We start from the raw sequence: 14310 nt of genomic DNA, 5'->3' as shown, positions 1-14310 counted from the left end.
GAATCCAAGGATGTTTTACTTTATATAAAAGTAAAGGATGTGAAGATTGAATTCTACATGAAATCATTTGTATTGCTCTGGAAAATCCTCCTACATACTCCTACTTCTATTATTGAGTATTAAACAACTTTATTTATGCAGCATCTTTCAAACATGCAAGATTAATATACAGTAATAATGATGAACAATGTTATAGTAAATAAGAGTCACTGTGTTGAAGCGATAGCTCTAGTCATAGAAACCTGTCTGTCTGTCTCAGGAGCTCCATTCCCTGAGGAAGGAGGTGAAGGAGCTCAACGCAGCGGTGGAGGAGCTGACCAAGCGTGTGACGGAGCTGGAGAGCAAGCATTAGACTCAGAAACATACATTTACACAGAAGCAAAGGAGAGAATCAGTGGAGCGAGGGGAGAGGAGGAGCTGTGGATCTGATTGGAGCAGGAAACAAAATCAAACTTCATTGTTCTCAGCTTGGATTTGTTTATTGGGTTTGTCTGATCAAGTTTAAAACATTTATTTAATGTATGCTTTTAGTTTGAAATAAAAATACTCTGTATTTTCAAAGTAATATTTGGAGTTTTTTGTGAAATGAAACACGTGAAACAAATGTTTGAATTACACCAACTTTTAATCATTTGTAGTCGTCGTCGTACAAAATGAGACAGAATGTGTTCTAAAATGATGAAATGAGAACTAGAAACGCACACAGATGCTCCCTGAGGCTAACGAGATGCCTTATTGATGACTTTGTGCAGCTTTTTATGACTGTGAATAATAGAAACAGATGTTTAATAGACATGCAATATGGACAGAATGCCTGATCCAAACTATGTGTAAAATATGATCTAAAAAAGTACCTTATACTTAAATGTAAATCCGACTGTAAAGCCTTGATTATAATGGTCCTCCTCTTATATCATCATTGTGAACTTTACTTCCATTAAAGACACTTTATGTCACTTCTATGAAGCTGTCATTTACAGCTTCTGTTCTTTGAAATGTGTAAATGTGTATAACCCAGACCCAGAGTATAAAATAGCTTTAAGATGTAAAACACCACCAACATTACTATGAATATGACAAAAAAACTGGAGAATTCCGTATTTACAGAGACTTTTTCAGTTTCATCTACCCTCCTTTCTGTCAAACACCAGTCCCCTTCATAAAGCCACTACACGTAGTTTTTATTGGGGGCGGAGGCGCCGCCGTTGCTGTAGTACTTGGCTGTTCCACCGGAGGTGCCGGACTTGGGCCTGCTGAAGCAGCAGAGCAGACCTCCAGCCAGGAGCAGCAGCACGCCGGCCCCCCAGCCCACGAAGATGCACGCTCCCAGCTCCTTCTTCATGCTCGACACCACCAGCGGGTTGTTGAAGTCCCGCACCACCGTGTGGGCGGTCCAGCTGACGGCGATGAGCACCAGCAGGCCGGCCAGCAGCATGCCCACGCCCGACACCAGGCTGATCTTGGGCTTGACGTCTTCGTTCTGTATGCAGGTGGTGAAGTCGGCGCTGCAGAACAGGATGAGCAGGCTGATGCAGCACAGCATGCAGCTGATGATGGTCATGGCCCGGGAGGCCTGCAGCTCCGAGGGCAGCACCAGCAGGGAGTCGTAGTTCTTACACTGCTGCTGGCCGGTACTCTGCAACACACAGCTGGTCCACAGGCCCTCCTGAGTGCTCTGCTCACACACACACACACACACACACACACACACACACACACACACACACACACACACACACACACACACACACATCACATTTTCAAATATAATCCTCATCCTGCTGCTTTATGTTTAATAACGAGGCTGAAGCGGTTTGATTACCTGTGCTGTCACGATGTTGGCTCCCGTGAACGAGGACACTTTCCAGCGTGGCACGGCGCAGCAGACGATGACCCCGATCAGGCCGAGGACCCCGAGGGTCACACACACAATCTGAACTCCCACAGATCCCATTCTGCAGAAGGACAAGCAGCAGCACTGAGAGTTACCGCCATGACTCTGTGAAATCTCTTATTTTAATCACCTTTAATCCTACACTTGAAGAGGCACGGCTCCTTTTTTAATTGGCTCGCCCACAATCTAAGATCTCCCTTGTTTTTGGTGTGTTTCATTTCTCATGTGTGAGTAACTCCGAGGGAAACGTTTCCCTCCTTTTGTCAGAGAGGAGAATCTCCTTCATCCCTTCTCTCTGTTGATGTGCTCTCTTTGTTTTTCCCTGTGATCACATAGTTGGACACACATTGTGACATGCCTTCACAGGATTATGGTGCTTGGGGCCACATTTTTAAACAGCTTCATGTCCCGACAGGCCCGGGCCCCTGGATCTCCACCCCGACTCGCTGAGCCACTCCCTCCAATCCGCTCACTCGGAAAATCTGCCTCATTTATTTACGGTCGGGGACCCTGTGTGATTCATCGTCATACGGACAAAAGTCACGTTTGAGTAAGAAAGGAGAAAAAGAAAACACTGGACTCATCCCTGAAAGGTTAACGCATGCAGACACTATAACACTTTATTCATGCAGCAAAGCCTTCCCTTTTTATTTCTCCATTCATACACAACTACATCCTTTACCATCTAAAGGTCGTAACCCACAAATGACCATTAAACCGTCCTTCTCCCGTAAATAATCAAGGAGAGCTAAGAACCAGTCAGGGACCGGCTGGATTTAGACGAGGACCAGAATATCTTACGTTTAAGCGTATGTGACCCGACCCAGATCACAAACTTTCAGAGCAGATTGAACACTGAAACTCATCTAATGTGGGTCGCTGGCTTAAAATTGGATGTTTTTGTTCATATTTCTGAACCCCCCCCACACTCAAAATTACAGATAGTTTTCTTACATATACTTTTTTTTATTAAGTGACACATCAATCAAATCAAAGACATAAACAAACATGCTGCAGAGCCTTTCATACCCTTTTATGTTAGTTTTCTATGATTTTTGCTGGTGCTTATAAAACTAATCCTTTCATCCTCTATCATGTCTACCTTTTGCAGAAGCATATCTCTTTTCAGAGCTCAGAAAGTACAAATTATGCCTACCTTTTATTCTGTGTCCTCTGAACCTGATGGAAAATTGAAAGATTAGGTGGCGTGCTTCGTGGAGCTCCTTCCTTTTCTTCCTGCCCGTGTGGTGTTTTGAAGATGTTGTTTTATGATGGACTGATGTTGTGAGATAAGATGGGGGTATTTGTAGAGGAATGTGAGGTGTGGGGTGGGGTTGTGCTCCAGCGGGGGAGTACACACAGGAGGGGAGGACATCCAGACCAGACTGGACTTGTCCCATACGTATGTTTCCCTCTCTTTTTCCATCGTAGACCTACTGTGGAGCTCAGCTCACCGCTGTGAACGCACCTCAGACTAGAAGTTTTAATGTCTAAAAATCTGTATTTTTATTAAAAATGTATCTAAAACCATCCAGAGGTTGTTGTAGTTACTCTGAAATCATTCAGATTTTATATATACACAGATACCACCCCAGGCTACCGTATACCTGCACATAGATCACCCCCCCATGACTCCAACCCTCTGTCGAAACTGTGATGACGCATGTGCAGAGACTAATTTAGGAAACCGAGACAGTGGGTTTAAGAGTTTTGCGCAAGATTGTAAGATTGCATGGGTCATGGGAAAGAAAGAAAATTAGGAAATAAAAAAGGAATGTTGTGTAACACATTGTTTTGGTTTGCATAATATACAAACCAATTGAGATTTTAGGTTGGAAGACAACATGTTCAGGGCAAACTCACACAGATGACATTTTACAATTACAATAACGGCATCTTAACAGATGCTGTCTCAACTGTAATATGTTCAACCACTTTATTGTAATTTCATAATAATAATCCCATATTCTCAGCAGCATTGAGAAGCTACTTCTGCTGCTATTTTGTAGTTTTACTACACTTTTGTAGTAGCCTCCATCAAGTATTTTGAATTTGTTCAGTGTACTTTTCTACCACTTTTTTTTTTTTAACTTAAATAAAAGTAATATTGTCACATAGTCTACTCAATAAGCCTCATTACAAGTTGAGGGTATTACTTAAGTAATAGCACAGAAGTATTAGTAGCAAGGTGAAAAGAAAGGATTAAAAGTAAAGGTACTACACTGTCTATACTATGTACAATCAAATATTAAATGATTATTCTTTTTTAATGATAATAATTATTATTGATGTTGTTCCTCATGTTTTACTTTACTATCGTTGGCATAGGTGTGTGTAAAATCTCAATCGATCAAAGTATCTAAGCCTTGTCAGATAAATCTAGTGGAGTGGAAAGATTGATATCCCCTATAGCATGACATGTAAATACTAAAAGTGAGGAGCTATCAATCCCACAGATGCTTTGCTGTGGTCCACTATAAAGAACTTTATTTTATTCAAAATCCTAAAATGTCCAGTGATGCCAGCTGATTAGAGAGGAAATGTGTTTAAAAGTATTTAAAGTGTATTCCTATTTGTTCCATCTGGTACAATGACCTAAAAAATGATGAGTGAATGCCCATTTTGTGTCTCAAAGTTGAAAAGCCTCCCAAAGGCTCCTGTGGGCAGGTCAAGTGTATTTTTAGGTTTAACACTGCAGTTCCATTTGTAAACACTCGGTGGCGCACTTCGAGCTCGCACTTAACTCCCATTGATGCTGTTGTAAACGTCAGGGGGCGGTGTTTTAAGTGACGGGCCCGGCCGTCCAATCAAACGCGAGAATTCGAGTGCTAAACAGCAGGGTGGACCAATCAGCTTCCGAGAAACGTATGAAGAGCTCGTTTTGATTCGGCCTCCTACGTTACCGGAGACACTTCGGTGGATATCGGCCCTGTTTTAAAGTTCCTGGGGGAAGAGTGAAAGGGACCCGGTCAGACCGAGGAAGGGACCAATATCGAGCTCGGAGGATCCATATTTACACATTATTCAACCCCCGGGGAGATTATCGTCACACCGAAGACAAGGAGCGGGGGACATCGGGTAAGTTTCGCATCGCTAACGTTAGCTTACGTTACCTAGCTAGCTCGGTTAGCTCAAGCTCGCGTAAACTCATTCATTGTTTTAGTCTGCTAACATTTGGCTAACCGGTGTAAATTAAACCGTACAGCGCGACTAACTGCCCGTATCTCTGTTTCTTGTGATCACGAAAATCCAAAGGTGCAACACGGAAAACCAAGGTCTCTGCCCGAGAACGTCAGAAAATAAAGAAAATGGCGGAGCCAGACAAATTAAACATCGACTCTATAATTCAACGTCTCTTGGAAGGTAAGCGAACAAACCTAGCGTGAGCCGAGTCGCTTAGTTTAGATGATTTAGATTTTTTTATTCCAGGTAAGTCGGCGGAAGTTAGAGGAATACGCGGGATGTTGTTAGCCTACTTAAGATCGCTGTGCTCGGGATCGATGGGATCGGACGGAAGGTTGATGCCGGATCAATCCCTGCTCTTTACAGATCGATTAGCTCACGTTATTTGATTGGAGATGAATGTATTTCTTAATCACATCCATTCCTGTTTTCATTTGAGATGCATGTTAGCGTGTTGGCTGCTAACCAAAGGGGAATAGGTGGCGTTGTTGGGTGAAAAAGGAGGGACATCACACACTTTACTCAAAATTACACTCATTAATTACCGGCTCAGGGTTTATTGTTTTGGGGAAATAGGTCATCATTTTCCACTTGAGAAAATGATGATTGCTTTCTAATAGAATAAACTTGTCTGTGAATAATTCCTGTTATTAGTTGGAAGGTATTGAGACTGGCTGGTATTGTAGATGTTTACATTCCTTTACACTGGCTTAGAATAGTTACATGGGTGTACTCTGTTGTTGTGCTTTCTAATTTGCAGTGAAGTATCTGATTACACTTTGCAGCCACAACCTTCCAGGATTGATTTGTCAACGAGGTGTACGAACAAAAGATGCTTTGATTGGTACATGCTCACTGTAATACCGGTTCAGACTGCTGTCCGCCCTTCTCGGAGACTCCACCGATGTTCTCAACACAAAATATACACTGCTAATATCATTTGTGTGTTTAAAAAATATAATTCCAGTGAGTGGATAGTTCTAAAGGTTTGTAAAGCATTTTGTGTGTATGAAGGGTTAAAAATGTGAAAAGTCCTCAAACGGTTTGGCAAGCAAGAAGCTTGAGACACGAGATGCTCTTCAGGCAGAAATGTATTTCCTATACAAATCTGACACGAACCATTGCACCAATGCCCACTGTACACACTGTGTGGAGACAGCTTTGTTATGGCTGGCGTTGCTTGTGTGTGTGAGGGGAAACAGGCTTGTTTTATCTTCATAGTCACATGATGATTGTGTAATAGCAGCCCTGAGAACATCCAACGGAAGCATAAATCTCCTCAGACCCGACTGTACAGTTCATTTAAAGAGCACGAGAAATAGGGTCGTGACCTCTGCAGGTGTCCTTGCGCGGCAAGTTATGCACTAGGCCTGGAAATTTGTCTGCTTCACACGTACGCTCCTATGTGGCCCTATGGAGATGTTGATATACAGGCTTCTTTGTGTGGCTGTTTCACAGGAGCAACATCACGTATGTCGGATAGGGGTCACACATGAGAAAATGTGATTCATAAATAATGCAGCATTAGTCACAGTATGAGAAGTTATTTTGAGTGTGGCTGTTGGGAATTTGACCATAGCCCTCTGTTTATTTACCTTCTTAAATGATCAGCTCTGATTGAGCTGATGGAGGTGATTGGGATTATTCACAATGTGCATGTGCAGCCGTCGGGGAGTTGACTTTGCCCGTGGAGCCTGCCTGCTGTGTTTCATACATGGATTGTTATACTTGGGCCGTGATAAGGTTGTCCGCCAAACGCAGGGGAAGACAAACAAGCCAGATAGTGGCTGTATTTATATCCTCTTATATAACTCACTTGACCTTATTGTCAACATTTGTGGTTTTATTGCTGAGAATAAACACCCGCCAGTTAATATTACTATTGTGTTGGTGTGCTCTCTTCAGGACGAGTGAAGAACACTTGCCTCGCTGCAGGTGCTGCATCAAAAGATTGATAAATTACATCCCACTCCAGCTCAGTCTCCTATGGAGACAACAAGGGTTACCTTGTTGTCTCCACTGTGTTTCCAGACCAAACCTATTAAATGTGTTTGGATAATGAGCAGTTTGAATTGGATTACTTGCGTAGATCTAGAGCTAAGCGAACTCTGGGAGTGTGCCGCTAACGGCATGTCTGGGGAGCGTGACATCACAGAAGCTCAGCCAGAACAGCCGGCAGCACTGAGTCAGGAGTGCCGGACCGAACCAACTGTTGATTCCAGCGCTCCCGTCGCCCCGGTGGCTTTTCTGTTGTGCTGGTCCAGCTCTTTGTTTCCTGCCCCATGATCAACACAGTGGAAAGCCTTTTGTCTGTACCCCTCACCATAAGCTCACTGTTGCCCACTGGCTATGTGGCTAACTTTGGAGTAAGCTCTGTCAGGGCTTAGCCTTCTGTAATCCAGGTTTAAAGTGACAAGCAGCACTGCAGTATTTATACCTACTTTCACTGCTGGGCCTTGCTTTTAGTTTCTGCTTCAGGATAGTGCCGCCATTTGGCAACCATATGTTGATTTCTACTCTCCCTCTCCAAGTGCTTTGCAAGCACTAAACTGGAATCTGTTTACTGAGGGCTGGTTTGTAATTAAGTGTTTGTCTCTCTGCTTGTGACAACAATTTACAAGAAGTGGACATTTGTGATTATGGTTATAGTTCATCATGGAAAAAAATTGGATCTGTACCTCTGTTTCCATATTTTGTTCACAGTCCACGCCAGTTATTTTCCCGTGATCCAATCTGTGACACGGTTTATCAAAGTTAATTGAGCGTGCAGCAAGTTGTTGTCAACGATGAGCGTATTATTCATATCAAAACTACTCGATGATTAGTCACTGGAAACCTGTCACAGATGTTTCTTGTGAGCACGCTGTGTTCGTTGGCCCGGTGCTGCACAGCAGTCATCCACATGCATTATAGCACACAGCAAGCCTGCAGGTGTAAGGAAACTGATTTAAGCCTTGTTGTTTGCCACTGTGGTGCCATAGGTTTTGGGCTATATTTTTTTTATAATTATTATTCTGAAGATCATTTTTTGAAATGGCAGAATAATGTAACAATTCATTTCCCCCCAATAAATATAAAACCATGTCTTGTTATTTCAATATTTTATTTATCTTAAAAAATAAAAAGTAAAACATAATGGACTTAGTCTGATGAGGAAATGACTGGACCCCAAATTCAAAAGGATTGCTGTGACACATAGATTAATTTAATCACTGTATGTCATAGCAACCCTTACCCTGAACTGGACAATCGGTGTCTTTTAAGATGGGTATGACATGGATTGATGTAATCTCTAGAGTAATGTGCAGTTAAGATAATCACTGGCAAATGTTTGTTTTTATCAGCGTGGGAACAACTGAAACGATTTACAGGCTCTGATTGTAACAATGCTCTGTAATGTTAGTTAAAGCCATTTTCCCACTCATACCAGCAGGTACAAATACATGTAAATGTCTATGAAATGTTCAAATAATGACATATGATGCATGGTGTACAGCAGTGGTGTATGACATTGAACAACAGGCGGTGAAGAAACATTAAGTCACATGTAAGTGATTACTACTAACAGAAACACGCCCGTCTAGTTTAAATACATGATGCTTTGGTGGGAACAATAAGTCAACTGGAGTGCTGTCTTGCTGCCACTTCCGTCTTGACAAAGCACCCCGGGGTGCTTTCAGAGGCGTTCATGCATAGCAGTAATGCTACTGTAATAAGCCATTTGTAATGTGCAGAGTTTGCAGAGCACCATATTGTTGGCTCTTTTGTCTAAAATACTACCACACTTTAGCGGCGGCTATTTCTGCATGCTTGGACTGGGTGCAGCCATTCTTTAGACACACGATATGCTAATCAACATATTTCAGTAATGATTTCATACCTTTATGATGTTGAACTGGTTTCTAAGTGCTTAGTAGTTCCAATGTGAAAGTGGTGGACATTTGGTATTTGTCAAGTGGAATCTTGATTATGGTCGAAAAACTACCATAAATAATTATAATCTCCATATTGACCAAGCAGCCATTGTTTTAGACAGCAGTGTGGAACTTTGACAGCAGCAGGAAGTCTGAATAGAGCTAGTTCTGCCTTTACTTGTGTCACTTTGTCTGTTTGGCATTTAAAGGTGAACGTATTCTTCTGTTTGTCGGTCTGTTAACTGTTTAACTAATCCCCATAAAGATATCAGAGACACTAAGAATAATAACTGAGACTGTTGGATGTGAGTCTGTCTCCACGGTACGTCCACCGTCTGCTCTGTAGGCTGTGGTAGTTGTGTTGGTGGGATCAGACCTGTTATTAGTGAGATTGTACCGTTTGTTTTGGGATGTGCTTTGCCATGGAGTCGCACACGTAGGAATGGGGATATGATTGATTCTGTCGCTGATACAAACAACCAGATTCCAAACTCCACCAGGCCATTCTTGCATAAGGCCTCGGTGCAAGTATTTTCATCTGTATTATGAGCTGTAGAAATATTGTAATGTATATTTGAGACGACATACTTTTCTTTCAGGGTTTTTTCCTCTGTTGCTCTCATTAGCATCACGCTCTCTTTGTCGAGCACTTGAGCCCTGAAAACTCATGTGATTTTGACAAACTGGGTTCCTTGTTAAAGTCTTTATCATGATCTGAGTTTGGCTCCGTTCAGACTGTGTGGTAAGTGTGAAAAAGCATGACAATGAGAGACTTGACAAACCTGCTGAATTCTTCTGATAACATCAGAATAAGTAGCTGGATGACAGGAAGAGAAGATACCGACTTATAACGCAATAAATACAGTTGATATTTCATTTAATTTTATGACTAGTTTCTTGGCCTTAATTTGTTAAAGTGTTAAGCTTTGTTTATCTGCATATTAAGAGTGTTTGCAATGCCTTTGCAGCAGTTACATCGGCTAGAAGGGTGAAGTGTGTTTCACGTCTTTCTAGAGGCTTGAACTGCCAGATAAGCAGAAAGACGTGCCTTTGAGGATGTCTGTCAGGCTAGTTTCCGCTGAGCACATTTTCTCTCTGCAAACTGCACACACTCATCTTGTTGTGGTTTGATAAGTGTGCTCTGTTTTAGTAACTTTAGAGTACATCATATAATATAACCTCTAAATAATGATGTGGTTACCTGCTGAAAAGGCCGGCAGACTCCTAAAAAGCAGAATTAAGCAGTGCGGCGTTTACCTCTCCCAGTCTGCTGGTCTGGCTGAAGGTCTGAGGATCACGTTTCATTGCTCTGCCTGCTCTTCTTCATTCACACTTTCTTGTAGCTTTGAGTATATTGTGTCTTTGTGGTCTCACTGTATCAGTGGTTGTCTCCCGTTTTTCAGTCAAGGGCTCTCGACCAGGGAAGAATGTCCAGCTGACGGAGAGTGAGATCCGTGGCCTTTGCCTAAAGTCCCGTGAAATCTTCCTGAGCCAGCCAATCCTGCTCGAGCTCGAGGCTCCCCTCAAAATCTGTGGTGAGTTTTAACATAGTGGCTTATTAGTTTCATATTTTTTAATAATGCATGAAGAAGTGTGAAACACCATGAAGTCTTAAAGCTGCAGACTGACTCTGGTTGCAAGAGGAGATGACCACCTGATGTTTTCTTCATGGTTTACGAGCCTTCTATGACGGCCAGCTCCAACCCTTGATAAGCAGCTATTCTACTCCTCTGCTGCCCCCTGCAGGTGATGTCCATGGTCAGTACTATGATCTGCTTCGGCTGTTTGAATATGGAGGCTTCCCCCCAGAAAGCAACTACCTATTCCTGGGCGACTATGTAGACCGAGGGAAGCAGTCACTGGAGACCATCTGCCTGCTTCTAGCCTACAAGATCAAATATCCAGAGAACTTTTTCCTGCTGCGTGGAAACCACGAATGCGCCTCTATTAATCGAATCTACGGCTTTTATGACGAGTGTAAGTGCCGAGTTCTTTTATTAACAGGAATAAATGTAACCAGTGCACTAAGTTGTCATGTCTGCTGTTTGGTTGGTAGGTAAGCGACGGTATAACATTAAGCTGTGGAAGACCTTCACAGACTGCTTCAACTGTTTACCTGTAGCTGCCATCGTAGATGAGAAAATCTTCTGCTGTCATGGAGGTAGGTGTTGTTATTACCAGATGTTATGAACCATAACCATGTTATGAACCAGGCTAAGATCACCATCTCTCTCACTCCAGGCCTGTCTCCTGATCTCCAGTCCATGGAGCAGATCCGTAGAGTAATGCGACCCACAGACGTGCCTGACCAGGGGCTGCTGTGTGACCTGCTGTGGGCCGATCCAGACAAAGATGTGCTGGGCTGGGGGGAAAACGACCGCGGGGTCTCCTTCACGTTCGGGGCAGATGTGGTGGCCAAGTTTTTACACAAACACGACATGGACCTAATATGCAGGGCACATCAGGTAACGTGTAGCCAGGAGGCGACTGAAGCTGTGGGATGTTTGTCCTCTGTTTGTTTTTCTCCCGGGAGGAAGAGTGGCGTTCCCTTTGTGATTCTGATTCATTCCAACAACAGATATTCATAAGGGAACAACACTCAAATTATGAATTACAATGTCATTTCCATAGCCTAGGGAAGTTCTATCAGTAGCTACTATTTTAATGTTATTGACTTAATGTACGATATATGGACATATGCCAACCTCGATATCTCCCGTTTACATGCATGTTTACTTACATAAGAATGGTTTTCCCTAACATAAGCCTTTGCACTTTTTTCTCAACTGAGCAAAGAGTAAATACATCTTATGTATTTATTTGGTTGTGTGGTTTTATTTTATTTTAATTTTCACAGTTCAATATTGAATATTGATAAGAAGTTCCTTACTCTTTTGAAAGAGTGTCCTTGCATTATTTTGCTGTTATATTTTCTTATATCAGTGGCACAAAACGGTCTTACAATGATTATTGAAATGATTTCATGTGCAATTTATCCTCCAACTAAAGTAGTTATCGTGGCAGACCTGGGAATATCGAGTAGACATTTAGATTTGTTTTCTCCTCTAAGTGAACTGTTGTTGTTTAAAGGTTTGTTTAACCGATATGAACATTAATATTGCCTGTGGGGCTGATTGTCTGATTTCTGTTCTAAGGTGGTAGAAGACGGTTATGAGTTCTTTGCAAAGAGGCAACTCGTCACCTTATTCTCTGCTCCCAACTACTGTGGAGAGTTCGACAACGCCGGTGCCATGATGAGTGTGGATGAGACACTCATGTGCTCCTTCCAGGTGTGTAAAACAGGGCCTGTACTTGTCATGTTGTCTTGACATCTGCTGCGTGTGTGTGTGTATATATATATATATATATATATATATACTTCATTCATCATTACTGAGGTACATGTGTATCCATCTAACTTCATTCCTCTCTCACAGATTCTGAAGCCAGCAGATAAGAAATTGTATCCTTATGGAGGGGGAGGAATGGGATCCGGGAGACCGGTTACCCCCCCACGAAATTCAGCCAAGGCCGCCAAGGCCAAGAAATAACAGTCGCTGGATGCCCCTCCCACAACCTGCCAGCCCTCCGTCTGCCCACTTTTCTTTTCCTCAAACTCCCCAACGTGTTTCTCCCTCGTCACCGGCAACAAAGCAGACACGTGTCCAGGGTTCAATCATGTTCTTTCTCTAAAACCAACTTTCTTCTTTCTGTTTGCGTGGGTGTGTGTATAAAGTGAGAATGATATGGAGGGGCATTCTGTATTCTATATACAGTTTTATTTTCCTCCTGTACGCGCTGTTCCGTTTCCCTTTCCATTTTTTTGTAGAGATGGGTTCTTACCCATCTGTGATGTAATTTCAAATGTTGGTGCAGGGGGTGGAGGGGAAGGGGGGGGGGAGCCTTAGCTGTTTGTTAAGACTCTGCACTGTTTAATGCTAAACACAAGCTTTTGTACATCCTGTTTCAGAGGTCTGTGTATGTCTGTGTGATGGGTGGGAAGGGGGCGGGGCTTGGAATCAAGTTGCACGGTCAAACAGTAACGGCACACACACACACACACACACACACACACACACACACACACACTGGGCACACAGGCTGATAAAATGTGCAACTGAACTAAAATGAATTCACAATCAGATGATTTTCTTTCTTCCCTTTCAAAAAAAAACAATGACAACGCAGTCATTGATGTGAAATTGTTTTTGCTTCTTTTTTTTTTCTTTCTCTTTTCTTTTTTTTTGTAGATACATGAAACCGACATGGTTTGATATCTTTGAAAGTTGAAGATGAATAAAAATAACCATTTATTTGAATTCTGCCATCATGCTGATCACTTTGTGTTTGCCATCGCTTTGTCACGTTTGTCAGCCATGCGTAGTGGTGACTATGGGATAGCCAGATGCTTTTATCACAGCTAAATAGATATTTAATGAGGAATCCCTAAAGGTGCAAAACAGGCTAGTTTTTCTAGTTCTGTGATTATGAAGAAAAAATAGATATTGAATGTTGGCAGGAAGACTTGAAGGAACAGGAAATGAAGCCTCTGTGAATTCCAATAATCCTCACATGTAACACCACTGTGTGCTGTTGATATGTTTCACAAGTAGACCTTTATTCCTCTGGCGTTTTCAGTCTGAACTTTAACGAGCATACTCGAGACTAGACGCCTTCTAGAGGCTTGAAGGTTTTCAATATTTTTGTGGTGAAGGGAGATGAGATGGTGAGTCATTGCTCTGCCCTTTCCAGTTCAAAGTGTTCAAGACCAGCTGAGTCCACCATGCAAACAGAGAGTGGGCTTATTTAAATGTAAACCCACACCGTGTGAGGGAAGCATGCGAGCCACAAATAGGAACACCATCACTAAAGACAGCATTGTTTGGATGGAAGTGATGTGTCAGTCCCAGAGAATCCAGCAGAAAGGTTTGGCTGCTAATTCCCCGGTGAACGGCACCAATGATTTGTACGCTTCTTAGATTGTGCTGTTCATTGTTGAGAATATGGAAGTGCTTGGATACTTGTGACAGCGGTCGGCATTCTGGGGTGCATTTCTTAGCAACGTAAAGAGCCATAAATGGAGAGAATCAAATCCTGGGTAAAAATGTTCCGATCCGAGAGTACGACTGAACAACACGGAGACATTCCGCTTGTTTAGAAATGCTTCAAATAAAACAGGCTTCTGTGCTTTACGTTGGCAAACAGGGTGTCCTCGGTGAAAGCAGGCCAATGTCAGGCTGCAGCTGGTGATTAGGATTTCTCTCTGGAGTGTTTCAGGGTATCTCACTTCTAATACCCCCCCCCCATTACATAATCAGT

The 14310-nt window shown here is 42.6% G+C and overlaps 3 protein-coding genes across 4 annotated transcripts in view; 2 read left to right on the top strand and 1 right to left on the bottom strand.

Moving 5' to 3' along the window:
• Positions 1-565, top strand: part of coro1a (coronin, actin binding protein, 1A) — a 6256-nt gene extending 5691 nt beyond the window's left edge. For both annotated transcript variants that reach the window (XM_084038075.1, XM_084038076.1), the window contains exon 11: positions 260-565. In XM_084038075.1, coding sequence (XP_083894201.1) covers positions 260-352 — 93 coding nt within the window. In that variant the 3' untranslated portion in view covers positions 353-565. The remainder of the gene's footprint in view (positions 1-259) is intronic.
• Positions 566-606: 41 nt separating this feature from the next.
• cldni (claudin i) lies at positions 607-3369 on the bottom strand. The gene is made up of 3 exons (XM_084038077.1): positions 3051-3369; positions 1823-1955; positions 607-1675 (listed from the first exon to the last, which is right to left on the bottom strand). The coding sequence occupies exons 2-3, from the start codon at positions 1952-1954 to the stop codon at positions 1169-1171; spliced, it is 639 nt and encodes a 212-aa protein (XP_083894203.1). The 5' UTR covers position 1955; positions 3051-3369; the 3' UTR covers positions 607-1168.
• A 1447-nt stretch (positions 3370-4816) lies between these two features.
• On the top strand, positions 4817-13310 carry ppp1caa (protein phosphatase 1, catalytic subunit, alpha isozyme a). Its single transcript, XM_084036955.1, has 8 exons — positions 4817-4972; positions 5150-5257; positions 10395-10526; positions 10738-10968; positions 11048-11152; positions 11233-11456; positions 12147-12281; positions 12429-13310. The coding sequence occupies exons 2-8, from the start codon at positions 5203-5205 to the stop codon at positions 12540-12542; spliced, it is 996 nt and encodes a 331-aa protein (XP_083893081.1). The 5' UTR covers positions 4817-4972; positions 5150-5202; the 3' UTR covers positions 12543-13310.
• The last annotated feature ends 1000 nt before the right edge of the window (positions 13311-14310 follow it).

Source organism: Eutrigla gurnardus (genome assembly GCF_963514095.1).
Source record: "Eutrigla gurnardus genome assembly, chromosome: 20".
NCBI classification, from domain to species: domain Eukaryota; kingdom Metazoa; phylum Chordata; class Actinopteri; order Perciformes; family Triglidae; genus Eutrigla; species Eutrigla gurnardus.
The sequence above is the reverse complement of the archived record's forward strand: the minus strand, read 5'-3'. Positions and strand labels throughout refer to the sequence as shown.